Here is a 23,105-nt window from a genome sequence, read left to right on the forward strand (position 1 = left end):
TACAAAACAATAATAATAATAAAAAAACAAACAAAACCCCCAAAATGCAACAACAAAAAAGCTTTTATGGTGAGTTTTGTAAATAGATTTATTAAAGGATGACCTGTTCTCTAGCTGTGATCTTACCACTTCAAATGGATGTAATTTGAATAAATTTTGTATGGTAATGAATCAATAAAAAGGATTTTTTAAAGAGTTTAGATTTGTATACAGCTATTTAAATTCTTCTTGCTCTTGGTGCCTATCATGCTCCTTCTGGGAACCTAACCTAGCTGTTACTATTTTCATTATTAGTACTCATACTCATTTGACACCAGATAGGTTTCAATCCCATTTTTTTATTATGCTAATAATAAGTTCAGCAGGTTTTCTTTAAAGCTAGAGTGAAACAAGAATAAAAGACATATGTAGAAGAGACACAGCAGGAGATTCAGAGATTGGGATAACACAAGTCCCTCCTATATGAATTATGAACAGACTTCTTGCAAAATTCATAAGAATTGGTTATTTTAAGATTAAATCACAGAAATTATTGAAGATCTGTTTAAACTTCCAATTGATAATTGCCCAGAACTTTCCTGATAGTAGCTTTGAAACAAAGGAATTCTGCTTACTTGAGTGACCTCCAAGTCTCATGCACCAGATGTACATTTATAAACTCCCTGTCTGTTCTTGGTGCTGCACCTTTCTAGATGCACAGCTATTGATTATGAAAAAAAAGCTATGAGGATATAAAATTGCAGTAATATGGTTGTTCGCTTAAATGTTACTTCTGAACAAGTTGTACGTCTTGTCATCTTCCCTGTGCACAAGGAAGAGGTTACTATTTTATCTTTTCGCACCAGTCCATACTCTAACTTCTGCACACAGCAGTACTGAAAGGAGGATTACAGAGACAATCCTCTGTTCTATATTCCCAATAAATAATAAAGACGAGCTAGAGGATGTGTTCTCTGATCTCCTTTAGAAGTAGAGATGACAGTAAATCTTTTTGTCCTATTCATCATAGCTCCCTAACTTGTCTTGGGTTTTCTGTTTTGTATCTGCCCTAAGCACTTATTTGTCCCTAGAACCTGCTACTGATAGCCAGTTTTCATGTAATTTCTGTTTTCCTCCTCCTGCTTTCTGCATCTGCCTTGTAAACTTCAGATTTGCTGAGTTGCAGGAAGAAAAAAATCAAATCCAACAGCCAATTAAAATACCTAATTCTGCTCCCCTAAGCTAGCACAGTGTGTCTCAATATTATTCAGAGTACAACTATTAGTTGAAGGAGGTCGTACAGGGGCTTGCATGTGCTGCATTGCTTAGCTGCAAACAGATGGAAAAGGATTCTGAGAAATCTGTCAAAACCAGCCTGAACAATAGGCAACTACACACGCTTTAACACGAGTTCAAAAAAAGGGGGCTTCATGCTATTGGATCTACCGTGAGAACTCATCTCCCTGCAAATGCCAGATGCTATCACTTTCTATTCTTTTTGACTTATACCTGAAAGAAGTTCCACCAGTCTTGATGCAGACATGGGCATTTTTGTAGTAGAAATAAAGTATGAAAGATATGTAAGGTACTTCCTGTAGCATGAAATATTGCTACATGTTTAGAAGCACTAAATTTAGCAGTATAAGCTGTTTTCTATTATATCTAACAGAAAAATGGGTTGCTATCAGTTCTGAGTAGCGCTGAATGTTGCTGACCAGCCAAATTTACCTAAACTCTGGGAATAAAGGAAGAAATACGATTTCTCATATCTAACCCTAAGACTCTCAATATTTTTCCTGTGTGCCTTCCCACTTACTTTTACATCCAGAACTTCATGTTATGAGAGATTATGGTTGTCATATAAAACTGGGCCCTCAGTTCAGTTGCCTTCCCTAAGGGTGTTAGTTGAAACACTAGAACAACTAAGGATGTATCTTCTACTAACCATGAGCTAAACCTGAGGTTTGTATTTTATTTTTCTAGTAGGTTTTGTATTATCCAACTACCAGCAACTCCTGCAAAACTTGGAATGACTTACGATAGTAACGTAGTCGGAGTCTGGTATGTTCTGAGTCTACCAACCCTGTAGAGCAGGAAGCAAGGTATGGAGGCAACGTGGAAAGGATGTGCGCTGGAGCTGTTCTTTGGATACCCAAGGAACTGAGGCATGTGTATTGCCAGTCTACAGAAGGCCAGAACTGGGATTTGCACTGCCAGCTGCCATCTCTTAAAAAGTGCTTTTCTCACGTAGATATAGATACACTTCCTTCCTGCAGTCAGGAGGTGGTAGGGACTCATCTGCTTCCCTTGCTACCAGTTGCACTACCAGCAGTCTGTGTGCAGCCTTATTTGTTATTATGAAAATGCTGCAAAGTAATTTAGAATTGTGAGCCTCAAAAGCACTTAAAGAGTGCCTCCCATCTGTGGCTACATCCTGGAACTAAACAGGACTGTGCTGGCACAAGGGCTGCTTGATATTATGATTTCTTGGCAGTGGGACGAAGTAAGGACTCACTGGATCATGCTGAAACTGATCAGCATGGCCTATTTATGTCACTAGGTATGGGACTCATGGGTTATTCCTGCCTGGGAGCCACTCTTGGAGCTCACTTTAATGAACAGCATTTTACAATCTCGTGGAGATTTTTGGGTAGGTCTTGCAGGCTATTGATGCTTTGCTCTTTTAGTCAACCATAAAACATTATTGATGTCTGTCCTGTTCTGTTTAAGCAAACACTTGGCTAGTCAAGATAACTGTGGGGTAGTGCAGTGCTTCCAGAATAGAAATGTTTAGCTGAAGGACTGCATGTGAAATAGTTAGAAAACTGAACACAGCAAACTGAAAAGAAAAAGAATCACTAACCTCATCAGGAAGCAGTTAAAATACTGATTGCTAATATATATCTCATTACTTACTGATGTACTAAGGACTGCTTATACCATACTATAAGGGAGGATGTTGAAAACAGATGAATGCGACGACTGATTTTAAAGTGTTTTCCTCCGTTCTCTTCTAGGCTAAAAGTACTGCAAAAATAATGAATTACACATCACACTGTCTCACTGAAAGTATCTCCAAGAAGCACTTGTGTGCTTAAACAAAGACCAGTCACAAAGGCAAATGTATCAGCTGTAACAATGACTATCATGAGGCCAGGGTGATATTAATAGTGCTCAGTCCTGCCCAGAATGATTTGTTCTTATAGAATTGATTTAAATGAAGTGCTTGTTTCTCTCTGTCCCAGTTTTCCTCTTCAAATCTCTCCTGTTACTTTGTTCTCATTGTTATCCCTTCTTTGCCTTTGAACGTTGTCAGATAAGTGTGACATAAAATAAGCACCAGTTTATAAGAAAAAGGAGAGGGAAGAGAAATTATATTAATGGGTAGAAGTTGCCAAGTTTTATCTGTTAGCAGACCAATAGGCCTGTTATGGAATACACTTGGGGGTTTCATTCACTTTCCCTCCAGTTTGAGGGAGACTATATAATCTGCTATCTGGAGAATAAAATAATGATTCCAGAGGCTCCTTCTAAGAGTATAACTTCATGTTTGAAATGCTATCACAAGAAATGGTGACCTTAATATTCCATCGCAGCCTATGTTAAAGATGCAATATATATAATCTTTCTAGATTAACTGTATATATTATATTCAAAACAAAGCAATAATATTATGCTCACCCTCTGTCACACTTTGATCAAGGAAACTATACACTCTGCTTAGAGCCCTAGCTTTAGCCGTCCAAGTTTAAGCACTCAGACTGATGTCTTCTAAAAATTAATCACAAAAGTTGCTCTTAGCCCTAAATTGGAGGAAAACAATACCAGAAACTTTAGCCATCTCATATTAAATATTTTGATCAACGTCTTCCAGACTAAGCAGAAAAGCTGCTCCTGGCAATCTATTTTGACGGAATTACTTACTGATAAAAAAAAAAAAAAAGAAAATGTTGTGGACATAAAAAGAATAAATAGCTCATCATTCATGTGGATCAGATACATCAGAATCCAACTGTTTTGACTGGATACATATTGCTGGACCTAATTTCCAAACAAAATAAAGGCGAGTTTCCAAGATTCAGGAAACTCGATCAGAGACCGCATGGTGCTCAGCAGCTACCCCGGCGCTGGTTACTTGTACTTCAAACACAGCCACGGCGCACTGCTGCGGGAGAACTCACTTTGACCTCCACAGTTTCACCTCCAGGCTCACAGATCCGCTGTTTTCAGCACAGCAGCATCAGCTGCCCGGCGACTCGATGCCATGCGGATCCCAGTCTGGACAAGCGACCTGACCCCTCCGGCCAAGGCGGAGGGGCCCTGCCCAGGGACCCTTTTCGCTTTGAGGGCGGTGAGCCCGCAGCTCTTTCCAGCCGTCCGAGAAGACGACCCTGCGACACCTGCCTCAGGGCGGCCCGGCGCCGCGGCCGCGTTAGGGCTCCAGTGGTCCTAGCAGCAGCCGCCGCTGCCCGCAGCTCCGGGTAGGCCTCCGCTCTGCTCTTCCCCGCTTATGGCAGTCCAACGGCGAGAGAGCCGGGATTGGCGGCCCGACCGTCAAACAAACACCTCAGCGTTCTGGCAGCATGACCACCAAGGCAGGGCTATTGGCGGCCAGGCCGCCACACGGTGCCCCCGTCCTTCCCCGCCCTCGCAAGGCTCCCTCTCGGGGCTCTGCGGCTTCTTTTGGCTGCTGCCGGCCACCGTCTCGGCGCTGCAGCGCGCGCGGGCTTAGAGGCGGGGCGCAGTAGCCGTTATGGCGGAGCCTGGCTGAGGCTGCGTAGCTTCTGGCGGAGGTAAGAGTCAGGGATCGCCCTTCATTCCTCTGTACCCTTCCCCTGCCCGGTTGTGGCGGTGAAGGCCGGCTATCCCCGGCCCTCCTCTGCCGGTGTCCCCTGGCATAGTGCTCATGTGTCGTGTGGGGCCTCCCCGGGTATCCACGTTGAAGCCAGGGGAGGAGGTGACTCCTTTGGCGGGATGCCGTAGAGGCTTTAGCTGCCGGGTTGCTGCTCGGGGTCGGGTGGTGTCGGTGGGGTGGAAGTGTGCTGAGGGGCTGGGCACGGTGACATCAGGCTGCCGCTTGTCGGGGGTCACGGAATAAGGTGGTCCTGGGGCCCTGTCGTGAGCCAGGCTGAGTGGTGTGTCGGTTGTAGTTTATGTTAATGCTACCCTTTCTGTCTGCGCTGCGTAAGCCTCAGGGTAAAAGCCTGGGGCCTTACCGGAGACACCTGTTGGTAAATGAATGAAAGACCACCTGGGTGGAAGTTTCCTCAGTGGAAAGAGGTATTCCCTTGGTATGCGCAAGATCGAGGAGGGGTGGCTGAAATCGACTAGAGCTAGGGAGGTTTTGTTTGTTGCAAGATGTTAAAGACACTTTTACTGGTTTTTATTTACTAATATTCATTTGTTAAAGAGAAACATGGAGTTCTGTAGGTGGAACTTGTCGGTATAAGAAGAACATGTTAATTTCTAAGTTTGTTATTGCTTCTTAGAGTAGCTGCAGGAATCTACATTTATTTATTTGCTTGTGAAGGAGAACGCTCATGCTTGCATATGGAGCTAATGTAGGTATTGAGTTATCCAGTCTAAAAAAAATTGCCTGTGTTTGCGCTTAAAAACTAAAGCTGTGAACGTCTTAGCTAAAATTTACTGTTAATTTCTTTTCCTTCTTTCATTCAAAATTTTAAACTCCTGCTGAAAGACAGAAATATGTAGGTGGTCTAAAAGAACTTAAATAGATCAGACTTCTGACAAAAAAGACTATAAAAGAAGATTAAAAAAAGATTACAGCCTCTGCTCAGGGAAGGGCAGGGAAAATGTGGCCACTGTTCCACCTTGTCAGCCAGTCAGCATGTGTACCTTGATAAGGTCAGACTGAGCAAGAAATGTATTTCTGCAAAGGAAAGATGAATACTTGAAAGGTAATAATGTGAACTCATAGTTTTCTGTTTGCTAGTTCTGCTTGTTCATGCTATATCTTTTTTTTCCCCAGGAATATTATCCAGGAGGAGTTAAACCTTGATGAAAAAGGTATGAATTTTATTTTAGCTATATTCTTTTTTTTAATGAAATAACTAAAAAATAAAATGACTAAATAAAATAAACTAAGCTTATTTATTTTGCCAGCTGTTCCATTATATCAGATATTTTTCTGGAAGAGAGAAGAAAACAACAAATCAACTTTTTTCTCTTTCCTGTATTGGGTTGATAACTTTTCCTGTTTGTACGTACTTACTGCTGGTATAAGGTAATGTAAAGGATGTCACCTCCCCACAGTGTTTTTCATTGCTGGAGTTTTTCACAGGTTTTTATATATGTTCATCCTTTGCTGTGTATTTTTATAGATGCTGGGAGCTAAATGAATGCTTAAATGCTTAAATTTGTAGATGCATCTTCCTTGAGACATCCTTATATTCCTTTCAAGTTAAATGCAGATGTGTAATTGTTCAGGTTACTGTGAAGTATATTTTGCAGTGTTGACTGAATGACTCATGCTGGGAAAATGCACAGGTGTTTAACTTCTTTTATTCTGAGATAATTCAGTTACAATAGCTGAAAGTATTTTGTATGTCAGTAGCCTGAATTTTCTGTTCCTGAAATCTGGTTTTAAGGAAATGAAAGTTTTTGTTGTTTTTTTTTTTTTTCTTCACTGTCAGTTAGTAAAGTGCTGTATTTTCCCTCTAAAATTTATGAAATGCCTTTGTGTGATTTCCTTAGTAAGCTGTTGAGACATCTACAAAACCAAGTTTCCAGTGGTAAATCAGGCTTTATTCTGATTATGAATTACATACAGCATGGTGTGAGGTGTGTAATTACTGTAGTAACTTTTTTGTATAGTCTGCTTTAGTAAATAACTTCCCCCCCAAAAAACTGATCTGGATCTTGAGATTTGCTGGGACATACATATATGCACTTTCTTGTGGAAGATCTAGTTGGATCTTAGTAGTCTTCTAGTATGTCATACAAGCCAGATGATAATCTAGTTATTTCATGTTAGCGAGGTATAGTTGTTTAACATCTCGTACCTGAGGACAAGAACTTTTATTTTGCTGTCCTGGTGAATGAAATAAATCAAATGAAAGGCCTGTAAGATCAGGAATTCTAGGAATGGTTTGGTTTCCAGTAGGTCGATGGAGACATATTGGAATACTGTGCAGCTGGTTTTGGCACACACACACGCACACACAAATAGAAGGAGCTAGAAAAGCCAGCCTCTGAAGTAGGCACTTTAATGCTGCATTTTTCATTCTTCTCGTGAGATGAGTGGAAGCATTATCAAATAATATGAACTCATTATTTCACTGATTCCTGACACAATTAAAAATACTTGTATCTTAGATATATCATGTCAGGGAAGCTGCAGGATTTTTATTCTGATTACAAGATGACAAGGTACAGATGATTAAAAAGAAAGGATTTATATGGTTTGTGGCTTTCTCCCTTCCTGTGTTTGAGATCTGGGGATAAGAGGGCATCAGGAAATATCTCTGGGTAGTCAGTCGTTTTTCGTGTGCTCAGTATCCCTCGTATGTACAATATATTGCAGGTGTACATAGAAATACATTAGACTTTTCTTTATGAGAACGTATGTGCTGGATACTATGCCTTGGTTTTGTATTCAAATGTTTGCTAATACCAGTTTTCTCTAATATGTCTTGAAGATGCCTGCTGCCTGTGATTCGGTGCTTGAAGATATTGAAGATATTGTGTCAGCAGAAGACTTGAAACCACACGATCGGCAATTTGTAAGGCAGAATGTTTTTCCAAAAGTACGAAAACGCAGTTCACAAAAAAATAATCAGACAGATGATGAACCCCCAAGTGACAGGTAAATTCTTCCTTCAGCCGTATCTTGTTGCTTTTCTCTTGCGTGCATTGTCAGCTTCTAAAACTACTGTGGAAGGTTCTCTATCTCATAATGAAAAATTTGAACACAAGATAAAAATTAGTAAAATAGCATTTATAAAATGTAGTGAGAATGAATAATAAGTTCTAAGCAAATTACTTGTCCTTGACAAACTATGTAGAAATCAGTTACAACTGAGATACTGATCAATGGAGTAATCAGACTGGCAAAAATGTTTTTATGTGTAAGATGTTCCTGAAAAATGGTTTGCTTCACCTTAATGACCTAAACAGCAGCTGAGCTATTAAAAATGCAGTCCTGGAGTAGCCTTTTGACTACTGGAATGAGATCTGGAATAAGAAATATGAACAGAATTGTGAAAGTCATAAAAGGTTTGAGGTTGACAGGGACCTTTGGAGGTCATCGTGTCCAAAACCTCTGCTCAAGCAGGGTCACCAAGGGTTAGTTGGCCAGGATTGTGCGTAGGTAATTTTTTAATATGGGGAAGTTTTTTTTGTGTGGCAAGACATTAAAGACACTTTGTTTTTATTTACTAACGTTCCTTTTTTTTTTTTAAGATAAACAACTTTCTGTAGGTACAGCTTGACAGTATAAAAAGAACCCCTGGCAGTCTTCATGACCCGTTTGCACAGGAATTTGAACAACCTGGTCTAGTGGGAGGTGTCACTGCCCGTGGCAGGGGTTTGGAGCTGGATGATCTTTAAGGTCCTTTCCAACCTAAACATGCTATGGTTCTATGAATATCTCTAAAGAGGGAGCCTCCATCACCTCCCTGGGTAGACTGGACTTGTGCTTGGTCACCGTCACAGTGAAAAAGTGTTTCCTGATGTTCAGAGGGAATCTTCCTTGTGTCAGTTTGTCCTGTTGCCTCTAGTCTAGTTGCTGAGCACTGATGAAGAGAGCTTGGCTCCATTCTCTTTGCACTGTCCCATAAATTATTTCTGTGTGTTGGTAAGATTCCCATGAGCCTTCCCTTCTCCAGGCTAAACAGCCCCAGCTCTCTCAGCCTGTCCTTCTATGAGAGATACTGTAGTTCTTTAACTGTCTTCATGGCTGTTTGTTGGACTGTCTCCAGTACATCTGTATTTTGTGGGTGCATGCCATCAGGACCCAGGGACTTACATATGTCTAGTTTACTGAAGTGTCCCTGGCCTGATCCTCTTCCACCGAGGGCATGTCTTCCTTACTTCAGTCTTTCCACCTGATTTCTGGAACGTGGGATTTCCAAAGGATGTACCTTTTGTATATACCTCCTGAAATGATACAGTGAAACTTTTTCCACTGAAATAAAACAGTAACTTTGAAAGGAGTATGCAGTAACTATGGAATGTATCTTGGCATTTTTCCTTCTTGTGATTCCCGTAAGAACAGAATCAATTATCTGCTGCAGTGGAATTGATGAGAGCATGTCTTGCATGCACAGGAATACAATTTTGTTTTTCCATTACTGTTCAAAAGAGATTTTATAAGTGTAACAATACACTTCTGTGAAGCCCCATAAAGGTGCATTGACCCCATTCTGCCAGGAGTGTATAGAGCTGAATTGATGGTCTACAGATACTTCACAGTAGCACTCTATTCTCCTAAGTAGTCAGGTACGGTATATTTGTCTAACAGGCTGTGATTTAGTGTTTTTGACCCAAGAAAGCATATTGAGTGCATGTTGTTTAGACAGTAGAAAGTCTAATACATTGTACATGTGCAACATGTGTTGCACACATCTGCTTAATGATCATCTTCCATCAACAAATCCGTTTCTAGATAGGGGAAGTATCTTTGAAAAAGAAAAAAAAATGAAGCATGGAGAGGGGGAAGATGTGGGCAAGGCAAAGGACTGTATTCCAGGATGTGTGTTCTTGCACTGGCATCGGTAGCTCACTGACACAGTTACCCCAGGAGTTTCAGTGGGAGCTTCTTCCAGAATTTTTTGTTGGTTCTTAAACAATTGTGTGTGGTAGCTCCATGGTGCACATCTGCCATGTTTCTATGGCCCAGAAAGGTCAATATGAGCTTTCAGTTGTCTGTGTCGCTAGTTGCAGGCTTAACCTAAGAATTTATAGATGGCTTGCATGGAGGGAACTAAAATCAATGGATGACATAATATTAAAGGGGTGCAGTTTTGCTCTAACAGCTTGTTTGCTGGTGGCCTGATTTCAGAGCAGTTGCTTGTTAAATGATATGATAATTTTCAGAGAGTTGTTTGTTTGCTTGTTTTTTAATGTAACTGCAGTGTACCAAATCTCTTCTTATCCTACAGCTCTCGTACCTTCTCCATTCTAAAAATCTTTTCTTGCTGCTTTGCTGTCTTGACCCTGGCTAGCAACTGGGCAGCTGCCCAGCTACTACTCCCTCAGCCCTTTTCCCAGCAGGCTGGGGGAGAGAATTGGAAGAACAAAAGCAAGAAAACTTGTGGGTTGAAATAAAGTTTAAGTGAAGGAAAGAGTAGGGAAAAACCCCAGGTGGTGCAAGAGCAGTCACTTGCCACCTCCTACAAGCAGACTGATGCCCAACCAGTCTCAGAACAATGGCTAGTTTGGAAAGACCAAGCTCCCATTTTTTTATTACTGAGCATGATGTCATCATATGGTTTATCTTCTTGGGTAATTTGGTTCAGCCAGTCTGTCCATGTTCCTTCCAAAGCTGTTTTCTGCCTCCAACCTGCTTGTGGTGGGATGGAGCACAGTGGGAAACAGAAGGTTTTGATACTGTGCAAGCATTGTTCAACAATAACTAAACCACAGGTCTGTTACCAACACAATTTTGATCACAAACACAAAACACAGCACCACACAGGTTGCCATAGAGTTAACTCTATCCCAGTCAGACTTAAAATCCGTTATAAGAAAATCACGTAATTGTGTCTTGGTGGTGGTGCTATTTGTGTAGTTTATTTTATATTTGGATAATTACTGTTAATTAAGTCTGCTCAATGGGCTTATAGGGGAACCTTGTTCATCTTTTAACTTTTTCATTCATTTTTACTTAACAGCATTATTCCTGGTGCTCAGAAAATCTGGATTCGTACATGGGGATGTTCTCACAATAATTCAGATGGTGAATATATGGCTGGACAGCTGGCTGCATATGGATACAAAATTACAGGTAATAATATTGGATGGGTAGCATAATTAATTTTTTTGGGGATGAATGTTGAGAGCTGTCAAGCTGTTATCAAATCTTTTTAGTCTCAATTAAACTTTTTAAGTCTCCCTTTGTTCTCTTTCTGATTAGAAGGTGAGGAGATAAAGTGTTTTCCTGGCATTTAGCAAGACGATTACAAGAGTGCTTTCAGAATGGTTAGATTTTCCTGGCAGAGCAGCTGTCTAAGAGATGTCATTCAGTGCCTTTTGTGGGCATTTCCCTAGCTAAACTTAACTGGAAAGTTTACAGAAGAGTGGGAGGGAGAGATAATTCTTGGGCAGAATCTAGCTGGTTGTCTGATTGTGATTGGTGGAACCCAAGTGAGAGAGAGAGGGAAGAATGAAGCATATGTCACTTAATGGTGTGTGTGTTTTCTGCTGGAGCAGAAGTGAACTGTACCATGTGAATGATCCTTTGATGGAAATCGGATGATACAGGATTTTATCTTGTATGTACATTAAAGAGAGCTGAAAAGCCAATTTCTCCTTTTCTTCCAAATACTTTACAATGGTCTCTGTCACCTTGTTCTGCCTCCCCTTTCTGAAACAAAAAAACCCAGACTCGTGGTTTTGCTGGCCACGTTTAATCTCCTTGATGCAATATGCATTGGAGGGTGAGGGAGAACTCCAGAACGCTGAAAATACGGAAAATTATTACCTGGCTACTTTTGTGTAGCTTATGAGTAGTCAAAAATTAAAATGTTATCCATTAGTTCAAGGTTTGGTCTGTCTTGGATTTAAAATTGTTTCCTGGTTATACCGAAAGACTTCAAAGTTGTTTTTCCTGATATATTGCTAGAAGTATTTTATTCCTTATTTTGTAGAATGCTTGTTTCTTTTTTTGGAGCATCTCATGATATTGAAAAGCAGTTACATTTTATTTCCTTTTTTGCAGTTGATTTTTCTGTATATTTATTGAATTAGAAACTGGATACTCAATTATTCAAGTGCTGAACTATTTTAGGGAACCCAGGTGATACTTTAATTTGTAGTACCTCTGAAGTAAGTATGCTCTTTTCACAGACTAATGGAGTGCTGGTCCAAAATACCTGATTTGTGACAGCAGTAAGACTGCAAATTAATTCTTGGTTTTGCTTTATTGTGGCTTGCTTAAATTAAACTTCTCTTTTCCTTAATTTTTCTAATGCATAGTATTCCAGAAGCTACTTCTGGCTTGTCAGGGTTCGGTGGCTGTCCAGTGGTGTTTGAATTCTACTGGGATAAATGTAGGAAAGATGGAGTGCAGCAAAGGGGGAAAAAAAATAGATACCTTCTCTTTTTAGCAAATGAAGTGTTCATAACCTTAGGATAGAAATAAGTCTACCTCTAGAATCTGAAACTGAGAACTGAAGACTGAATAAAAGTGTTGGTACCTCAGATAGAAGTACCCATAGAGTAATTTTGGTAATTGTGTATGAAATTGACTTCTAGTTTCTGGTCATTATTAAATCAGTGTCTTTATTTTTTTCATTTGTGTGTATGTATATGTGTACATTAAATGAAACAAACAAGGAAGCCCCAGTGCTGAGGTGGTAGGTAGAAATTACCTAGTCTGTTTTCTTCTTTGTGAAATTAGGTAACTTCTTTTTAAGTTGGTATATTTAAGGACCTCTGCAAATTTCATTTTGTTTAGTAGAACAAAAATACTGGCTACAAATTTTGGCTAAAGTCAAGTTTTACAAATCCATTTATTTAATATTCTTCTTTATAACTGCCAGTGAAGCTGGAACTCAGTGCAAGTATTGCGAGTATGGTAGCTGTATGTGAGAATATGTGCTCAATGTAATGATGCTTCTGGCCACAAGTGTCTATGGAAGTGCTCGGTTACTGCTTGATTTGCCAATAATGTGTCTCAGGGTTTCACACTGGGATTGATCTATTTAATGTCTTTAACGGACTTGGAAGACAGGATGTGATGTACCTTCAACAACTTTGCAGACTATGCCAAAGTGGGGGAAGTGGTTGACAGGCTGGAAACCAGTGCTGTGGTTCAGAGAGACCTTGGCAGGCTAATGCAAGCCATATGTTTTTCAGCAAAGGCAAATGCAGAATCCTAGGTTTGGCATAACCCCAGCTAGTGGTAAAGGTGAGAGTGGGCGGGCAGGCTTTCTAGAAAGCATCTTTGTGGAAAAAAGGTTTTTAGGATTGAGGTTGACAAGAATTGAACATGAGTCAGCAATGTACTCTTGTAGCAAAAAAAAGGCAAACTGCGTCCTGGGCTGTGTTAGCAAAAGTGTAGCCAGCAGGTCTGGGTAGGTGATCCTTCAGCAAACTTATGTGGTACCTGTGAAATGGCATTGGGAATGCTGTGTCCAGTGATAGTTTTGCGCTCCCTAAGAAAACAGAGAAGTTAGTTTAGTGAAGTGAGTCCAGTGCAGGGCCACCAAGATGCTTTAGGAGCACATGGTTTAGGAGAAGAGACTGGGAAGACTGGCTTTCTTCAGCCTTAAGAAGAGAAGACACATGGAAGTTCCTACTTGCAGATAGCAATGGCCAGTAGGAGGATACAGAGGAAATGGAGTCAACTGCTTGTTAAAGGTATGCAGTGACAACAAAAGACAGCAGTCTTCCTTTTGACAAAGTGGCAGTTCAGATTTTTAGCATCTGGTGCATTGCTTGCTGCTCATGCTGTTGATAAAGAATATTCTAATATAGAAAGGTTCCCAACACTTCTTGAGTATCTCTCATCAATCCCTTTTTAAGAAAGCTTTTTTTTTTGGATAGTAAGTCATCTGAGAAGTTCAAATTAAATCTATTAAGATTCTATCTCTTTTTGTCTTATACAGTGGAATAGTTCCTCAGTAAGCATTGCTTAACATAATCAAAATTTCAGACATTTCTTGAAATTAAACTTAGTATTGTTTACACTATTTCTAAGATAATAGAATGTTTCACAAGAGCTTTTTTTCTAATTCAGTGCCTCTCAGTTTCTAGAATTTGTTAGTTTATGACTGTTACAAACTTGAGGAAAAGTTAGAAATATTCACTATGGTAAAGATTGTCTGTTGTCACAGGGTCCCAAATAGCTATTACTTACAAGTGTTGATTAGCCTACTTCCTAAGCTTTTAAGTCAACACTTATTGAAGGGATGCTGGAGTAAAGTTCTTGTTCTAAGAAATAAAATGTGAGCTTTTTTGCATTTACTGGTCAGTTGTTAGGGGAAATGGTCAAGTACTATTTCCAGTCTCTTATGTAATTGTAAGATTGAAACAGAAAAATACTGGAAGCAGTATCAGACAGACTTTCATTGCTAACTAGAAGTTGTAATATACAACCTGCCTTATAAGTTGATTTAGCTGAAACTAACACTGATATAATTAATGTCTTCTAATTATAGAAATAGATCTTCGTGACTTGTTGCAAAAATCTAATTCTCACATCATTCTGTACCCCTTTTTATTGTATGGATTCTCTGCTGTTCTTGATTTGAACTCTGGTCAGAAGCGTAAGTGCGTGTGTGTCCATTTTGCCTTTCATCTGTTTAAAAAATGTTCTTTCTATACAAACACCCTTTGTCACTTTCAGGAGTGGCTGTATCCAAAGGTGAAAACTGAGGTGCTACAGTTTTTCACCACAAAGACTACTTCTATATGGGGCAAGAGCACAGTGTGAACTGGCAATATACAGATGCTGCAATAACAGCAATGGTGATTAAAAATCAGGAGCTGCATCAGCTTAAAAAATGGCAAAGGGAAGCCATATGAAGAACTGAGCCTATTTTTGTATCTACTTTTGCAGTGTGAAGGTAGGCAGTGTTCTGAACAAATCTTTCATGCCATCCTGTGGGAACACAAAGCTTCTTTGTTAGTCTGAGCCACACAGAAATGTGTGGACCAGCTGCTATCAGTGTGGGGCTGTACTGTGCTACTTGTACATGTTCTGAAAACAGTGTAGCTGATGGAGGCTTTATTGGTTCTAAAACTGGTTTTGGTTTCTTGGCAGCATGACTCCCTGTATTAGATATGCCTGCAGACCTACTAGAGTGCTCCCTTTGACATACACCCTGGAGGAAGAAACTCATGATACAGACAAGTAATGCCTTCTGTGAAAGAGAGGAAGTTGGTGAGCTTGGAGCTCTCAAAGACTGTGAGCCAGATGTTTGGGAAAGGAATTCAGTATGTGTGCCACTTAACAGTATTTTCTCTCTGAAAAATGGAACCAAACATGTGTAGTCAGACAGCGAATTATTCGATTCCTGAAGTGGGTAGTCATGTTAGTGTTTGGCATCTGGGGGTTTCTGTTTCTATAAACTGAATGCTCTTTGGTCCAGCCTTTTGGAATCCCTTTTGACAGATAAAGCAGTTAGGTATGTTTATTGTGATAATTGTTTTCAGATTGAGGCTTTTCAGGTTCAAAGCCTCAGTCGTTGTAAAACATGCTTGTTTTTGAGCATGGGGAGCTGGGGGGAGGGGAAACATTACCAGTTACCTAGAAATACCAGAAGAATAAACAGGGACTTTCCTTTTATGAACAGGAAACAAAACCTGGTATTAAACATACAGTGGAGCTAACCAGTAAAAGCTTATCTGCACTAAACTTTTTTTCCTTTGGAAATAAATGCTAACATGGAACTTTTTCTGGCTGTAGCATGGGATTTCAGAAGCAGAAAGGGGTGGAGTTGTTCTGTTGCTAATTCAGTGGCCTTGGCTTTGATTTAGCACATGGAAACTGTTATATTATAGGTCCTTAGCTTTACTTGTGCAATTTTAGACTAGTTTTTGTCCAGGTGTTGCTTTTACTGTCTCATGCAATTTTTCTGTAAGATCGTTGGATGGAAAAGATGCTTTATTTTTCACAGGTTCCTTCCTGTGCCTGTCAGAGAGCTTACTCTGTTACTGTGATTATGGTATTTATTGGCGGGACTTTGATCAGTGAGATTTGCCAATTGCTATTGAAGCTTAGTATTTATAGTCCTTGTTATATATCTTGTAACACTGAAGTTCACTGTGCAGAGAATTTATGTATTTCTCTAAAGCAAATAGCAATATTTTGAAATACTGTTAAATTACCTGGGTTTTTCATTGCCTCTTCTACTTGCTAATGTCTAAACTCTTGTCAGTTTTGTTTACCAGTGGATATAACTGAGGTACCCTTAAGACTGTCCCTCTGCTCAAACAGCAAATTTGAGTGGAAGAAAGAAGGAAAAAGACAAAGAAGGAAAAAAAGCTCTGATCTACTTAAGACCTGATGTTGAAGACAGATGTAAAAGGAAACATGCTTAGTCTGCAGTTGAAAAAGCAGATGAGGTGCTACAAACTCATATAGACTTAGCATTCAAAGGCATTGCATAATGTGCATTATGTTGCATAAACGATGCTTTCTTAGAGTTTGGCCATCCCCATACAGATACTGCAAAGCATGCTGCACCATCCATTTTATTCATCCAAGTAAAAAATAAAGGAAATTACTAGGACTGTTCAGGTGTTGACTCTTGATTTGTGAATTGCAATTCAGAATCTGGTGTTTTAAGGGTTGTTTAAAAAGAACTTTTCTATTGCACAATAAAATTTTAATTATTTTAGATTTTGAGTCATTTTGTTGTCCTAAAGTGGAGATCTCTTAAACAGATTACTATGTTCTGCACATTTGTTAACTTAAAATAAGCTCTCTGCCACCTGTGTAGTGGTTGATGAAGTATTTTGACTAGGGGTCTGCTGATTTCCTGTGTATGCTTTTAGTTGCTCAGCATTGGTATTTCCCTTTTCCTCTCTCTCCCCTGCTGATAATGCTTCTCTGTTGCTTCATCAGTATAATGTAAAAAGTAACGATTACTGTGTAATTTTGGGGTGCTATGAGCCATCCTCATTATGAGGTATTTTTTAGTATTTTTTTAAGCTAAAAGACAAATCTTTATTAGCTGTTCTGTGAGTTCTTGATATTTAGTCTTATCATAGAATTCAAGTTTAGTCTTAGCTTTTAGATTTGTACTTTTCAGATGTTGTGATTGCAGTGATGGTTTAGGGGGAAAAAAAGATACTTTACAACCTTTTTTTGGGGGGTGGGGGGAAGTGGGGTGTATGGGATGTGGTTTAAATACATATAGTAACCCAAAGGACTTTTCTGGTGATGAGAGGCATTTCTGTTTTCTCTGAAAACATTGTAGTGGTGAAATTCAATCTCTGAAGCACCTGAGCAGTGGAAAAAAGTGAATTGAGGTGTAAATCGTGTGTTGTTCTGCACCCTTGCTGAAGAATTCTTTCATTGTCTGTCTATAACTTGTAGAATCACAGTCCTGTATGACTTTTGCATTGCTTGATAACTTTACTTGTATAACTGCTACTTCAACAGCATTCTTTTTTCAGATTTAAACTGTCTGATAATCTGGAGAATAGGAGCTTTCAGTTGTTGATACTGAGAGAAGCAGTAAAGTAACTTTTCTAAACTGCTGTAAAAACAAGATAATTGTCTTAACAGTTCTGGCAGTATGGTCTCCTGCTTTCAGAAGGTCTAAGTTGCTACTTGCTGCAAATTTGCTTTGTGCTTTGGTTCTTTGTGGTTGGGCCTTTAAACCCTCCTCTGACATGCACAATTAGTGTGTGAATATTTGGGATGTGGGTGTGGTGGGTGTTACCTTTAGTCTCGGTCTTTTACTGCTGCTGCAATAATTGCCACAGTTGGATTTACCAAGAGCCATCTTACAAGGAGATACAAGGGCTCTTGTCATCTGTTGATGGTTATGGTGATGCGTGGTGAGATGGTTAAGAGGGTGAGAAGAGAGTATGAAATGAGACAGAAGGTGTTATTCCTGGGATGGAGCATGGAATTGCATTAATGTGGACTATCAAGAATTCACGGCTCTTTGGGGGGAATACAGGTATTCCCAGTGCAGCCTGAAGTGTCCTATAAGCCAGTGAATGGGAAGGTGGGTCTGGGTATTGTTGGGGTGCTATCCTGCAGTGTAGTTAATCCATCATGCTGTGACTGATCTGCAGTGCATGTTACTCAGGTCCCTGTAAACTGATGTATAATTGTGGGTTTGGCAGCTGTGTATTACTGCTCCTGTGTTCCCTGTAAAACCTCCTAGCCCTAGTGTGGCTAGAGTTCTGTTACTTATCACTTCTGACTTGGAGCACAGCACAAGATACATGACCTCTACCACGGTTTCCTCAGCATCAACTTACTCCTGTGAGGCAACTTTCTGTTAATTGGTGTACTAGGTTTGAGGATATTTTCTGCATTATGGGCTAGAACTCCTCTAATTCTCAAACTGCAGAACGTTTTCTCTGTTCATGGGGGGACTGGAAAGAACTAGCATGTGTGTTTTTTCCCTCAGAGATTTCCTGTATTGCTGCCATTAGAGCTTGATCTGACAAGTGTGTACTGTTTGCTTTATCCCATTAAAAGTAATCTATTTTACAGCCCATCTAAGAATTGTTGGTTTCCCCCCCCCCCCCCCCCCACTTTTTGTGCTTTCCTTTCACAGTTACAGGGCTGGTGAATGAAAGCTGGGAGAGGTGGCCTTGGAGTCTAAATAAATCCTACATGCACAGTAATTTCAGAGACACTTGTAGAGCCTACATAGGTAAACTTAAGTAGGCGTACATTCTTAGGGTTAATTCTAGTGGCAGATCAATTGGTTGCATGCTCTTGTGGTTGTGCAATAATATTTAGTTCTGGCAGTGCTGAACTTCATGTAGTACAGAAGAATGAATTTGAAAAGGATTGAACTGTGAAAGGTAAATTTCAACTTCTGGTAACATGCATCCTTCTGTTCGGAGTGTGTCCCTGTAGTAGATGGTTAAGCAATCAGTAAATGAAGCATAAATAGCAGTGATGAAGTGAACTCAACATAGACTTACAGGTAATGTGCAGCTTCACAGAGTGCTCTACTGAGGCATTAGCCTTGCGTATCTCATGATTCTTTGTGCTACAAGAAATAATTAATAGAATATTAGTAAAAGCTAATGGGAGAACAGACCAGATCTACTGATTTTACTCTCACAGGCAGAAACAAGATCATGTTTTGGTCAGGAGCATTTGTAGGAGCCCTTGAAAAAGACTTGCATGTTACCCTCAGTGACTGGGGAGTAGTGGAGGAGGGTTAATGCTTATTGCAGGTACTTGCTAGAATTTGGCTACAGTTTCATTTGCAGGAAAGCCAAAGCTTAGCTGCCAGCTCCTTGGTTTTGGGACAGTGCTGTTTGGGATGAAGTTCTCTGAACTTGCTATAGTCAGCCTTGCTGCACAACTTTGCATTAAGATGCTTTTAATATATTTTGGGCATGTTTTTTTGGCAGTTACAGTGTGAGTGGTAGTGCATGTGTGAGTTGCCCTTGCTTTATGTTATTCCAGGGAGGTGAGGTGATGTGAGGCAAGCCTAAGTGAGTTATTTTCTGGCATGTTGCTGATAAGAATTTTGAATGTAGCACGAATGATCTTGAATTCTGCTGTGTCTCCAAATACGTGGCATTAACCCATACTGTTCTCTTACCGTTGGGCCCGAGGGTACGTGAAGAGAAGACTGCCTTGTGATTGTGGGGGCTGATTGGAGACAGTAGAAACTCACTAAACAGATAGGAGACACAAATTGGTTTTGGTGCTTTTCCTCTTTGATGGGGGCAAATAAAATACTTGTTTCTCCCCCCTAGCCTAGTAGAGCTGAGTGATTAGTAATTTATATTTCCTTTTTCATGGCCAACCTGGGTTATGTTCATGTAAACCTGGTGTTTCTGTGGCTTCCGGGTGTAGAACAGGTCCTGTCACCGAGCAAACATGTAAGAGTGCATGTAGGTATTTTTCACTCCCAGGGTCCCATCCCATCGTTGTACTGTGTCTGCTGCTGTCTCAGATCGCCCGTGATTTTCATTAGTGCCTTTTGCCTCTTGTGCTAAGGCGGTGCGGGACCCTTGGGCGGAGGCAGGGTGTGCCGGCGGCGGCCAGCAGGTGGCAGCATTGGCTAAGTAGCGGGACCGTGATGGCCCTTAACTCTTATCTCACTGCTGAGCCGTGCTGCTCACTTCCTGGCTTAGTGTGCGAATTTGTGTTGCACCCGTGTGCATTCAGTTGAATCTGCTTCAACTTTAGTTGTTTGCTGCTATTCTGGTCTTACGTCCACGTAAATGGCAGCTTTGTTGTTGAACACTAGGAAGGTCTATGTTTCATACTTCTGTTTTGTCTCAGTTACTGGTTTTTACCTTGAGTCCAACACAAAACATAAATTATTAACTGCCTTTCCAGACAGTCTGTAGTGGGCTTGAGATTCATAGAGTATAATTGTTCATTTCACCTCTTTGAAGGAACTGTTCCGTTTGGATGCCCCTTTCTTCTTCATGTTTGACCTGGGGAGGTTGGCTTTATATATGGACTTCTCTTTGAAGCATTAATTGAGGATTTTACTTATAATCAAAATGACCACCTGCCTGTTTTCATTAAGGAATGGTTTTAAATTCTGTTGTATTTCAGTAATCCTGTAGAGTTACAGTGTGTATTACACCAAGGCACTGAAAATTATAAGGACTGCTGAAAAATTCTATCTGTTGAAATGTGTGAATATGGCATAAGTAAAACCATGAGTTTAGCTAATAGTGTCAAAGCAGGTGGTATTCAGGTTGGGCATCAGTAGTTAATTGTTAGTGTTTTGTAGGGCAGGTAGGTGGTCACTATTGCAGTTAGTGCAGTGCTGCCTTAAGTTCCCAAAACTAAGTTCAGGCAAATTCAGGATCTGGTTTTGTATGTTTTTTTGAGGGGAAAAGTGCCAGTTGCCGTGATGTACTGTACTTGTTAATTTTCTATTATTAACTCAGGGTTGGTGCAAATGCTTTTGTGTTTGTCATTGGTGAGCATATATAATTTTCTTGAGGTTATCTTCTGGGTTGTGTAAATTCATTTTTTTTTAATCTGAATGTATTTTGTTTAGTTTTTAAAAATCTCTTGTGAATGATAGTCAAAATAGAGGAGACAAGCAGGTTGTTAAAAGACAGTCTGTCCCTTGTATACGTACGCTGGGAAGCATCTAGTTTTCAGGGAAGACCTGTGTTAGTGAATGGCATTGTGCCACAGTCTGCACCAAGGATGGAGCAGACTCCCATGCTGAGTGTATCCTCCTGGTGGTGAATTTGGAATAACCATTGTATCTTCAGTCCTTCTACTCCTCTCTGTGACATTGCTACACTCAAAAAGCTATTTTGAATTTAAGCAAGTTTTGCAAATGCTTGTAATGTTTCATGGAAACTGAGTAATTATTTGGTTTTTGTAACAGTATAGACAGATATATTTCACTCTGTGAGAAGTGATAAGCAGCTCTGCATCTCAGAGATGCAAACAGATTTATTGCGTCATAAAACTGCTTAATATTGTCAACCTATTTCTGCAGTTCTTAGGAAACTTCAGCCTCATCCTAGCCAATTTCTGAGATTTTTTTTTCTCTGTGTGTGTGTTCTTTTCATACTTTTGTGGGAAGTGGAATAGATACTGTGACCAAACAGCCTTGCACGCGTGGGAATCTTGAGCTGACTTAGGTGGTGCAGTCTTTACCCTAGTCTTGCTTAGCCAGGGTACAGTATGTCTGCAGAAATGCATACATAACATAGTCTGTGAATCTTGTATGCACTTCAGTATGCTTCATTTGTGTGCTACCAGTTGAAGCTGGCACATCAAGTGTCAGGGGTGAGGAATAGGCTTCATCTATTTAGGCAGAAGACATCAGCTTTTGTCTTCTGTGTCAAATTCCTGGCTTTGGAATTTGCTTACAGAACGAAACTGTGCAGAAACTTTGTCTTGGGTAACTATAAATAGGCCTTGAGATAAGCATGCCAAAACTGAATTGCTGTTGATTGGTACAAGACACTGGTGTATAGAGAAGTGAGTTTTTTGGCTTGCTATTTAATAGAAGGCAGATCACTTGGCTGCTGATTTTATTAGGCATTTTGGACCCTCAGCTTTTGTTGGCTGGGCTTTATGGGTAAAAGTGTGTTTATTTGTAATTGATTCCCTAAGTGATAGTTGACTTTTGAAATTCGCTTGTTTGTTTGCGGGTTGGCAATTTTTTGTTTGTCTTTAACTTGCTTTTAAAAATTCACTTACTACGGGTTAATGTTAGTCTTCCTTTGTGAATGTAAAGATGTAGACCATTAGCTGATGGTAAATTTGAGCATCCAGTATTTATTTAACTAGAAATTTGAGTCTTATGACTGGTAGTGATGGAAGGAGCATATGAACTGAATATGCTTTGGAAGTCTACCTAGAAAATAAAGTTTAAGTCTGATACAGCCACTTAGATGTGTTCTCAACATTTCCAGGTAGTCTTTGCAGCATTACATTAGAATAGGAAAAACAGTAACAAAGAATTTTGTAATAGGAGAAGAATCTCACTGTCAAAGTGTTTGTTTTTAAACAAACAAACCACAATGCAAACCCAGCAGAGCAGGAAAAAACAGCATTTTCTTTTGTAGATGGCTGACAGTTCACTTACAGCTGTAGCTATTCAGTGCTGTTAATGGTTCCTCCTTTTAGTGAGGCAGAAGTATGTGTAAGTGAAGGGGAGTAATTCTTCTAGTTTAACAGCACCCAGTGTGGTGCTGCTCACCTGGCAGTCCAGACACCGGATAGAGGGAGAAGAGTTCATTTCTGGGGTGTAAACTGATGCAGAGGAGGACTTGGAGAGGAATTTGGAGTAAGATTATTTTGCCTGACCACCTGTAGGGCATAGGTTGTAACTTGGTGTTCACTTCTGCAGCCTATCATAGATTATATGCCACAAGGCACCTCCATGGTTGAGCTTTCCTTCCCAGGGCTGGGCTGCTCACTGACATTTGTTTTAGCTGGTTGTTGAAAACCTCCAATCATGGAGAATTCACAACCCCTTTTGGGTGATTAACTGCCTTTCTGGTTGCAGAGTGTTTCCAAATGTGTAACCTAAATCTTTTAGCACAGTTAAGCTTATAGCTGCCTGTGTTTTCTTTAGTGGGCATGGAGAACATCTGATTCTTTTCATTTTTATAGCAACCTTTCACATATTTGAATGCTGCTGTCACTCCTCTCTGTAGGCATCTTATATGTAGGTTAAATAGACGTAATTCTTAAAAGCTTTTCTCATGGGTAACATTCTCTAGATCTTTGACCTGTCTTGTTCCTTCCCTCTAGGCGTTAGTTACCCAGTTTATTTGCAGCAATCTTCTAGTGC

The 23,105-nt window shown here is 40.0% G+C and overlaps 1 protein-coding gene across 2 annotated transcripts in view; it reads left to right on the forward strand.

Moving 5' to 3' along the window:
• Positions 1-4,712: 4,712 nt before the first annotated feature.
• CDKAL1 (CDK5 regulatory subunit associated protein 1 like 1) overlaps positions 4,713-23,105 on the forward strand; it is a 392,981-nt gene continuing 374,588 nt past the window's right edge. Inside the window, exons 1-4 of one of the 2 annotated variants that reach the window (XM_031049673.2) lie at positions 4,713-4,772; positions 5,969-6,006; positions 7,638-7,804; positions 10,833-10,945. In XM_031049673.2, the coding sequence (XP_030905533.2) occupies positions 5,998-6,006; positions 7,638-7,804; positions 10,833-10,945 (289 nt within the window). In that variant the 5' untranslated portion in view covers positions 4,713-4,772; positions 5,969-5,997. Of the gene's footprint in view, positions 4,773-5,968; positions 6,007-6,139; positions 6,224-7,637; positions 7,805-10,832; positions 10,946-23,105 lie in introns of those variants that run through there. The other variant, XM_005149870.3, reaches the window with a different exon arrangement.

The sequence above is a fragment of the Melopsittacus undulatus genome, chromosome 1, assembly GCF_012275295.1.
Source record: "Melopsittacus undulatus isolate bMelUnd1 chromosome 1, bMelUnd1.mat.Z, whole genome shotgun sequence".
Lineage (NCBI taxonomy): Eukaryota > Metazoa > Chordata > Aves > Psittaciformes > Psittaculidae > Melopsittacus > Melopsittacus undulatus.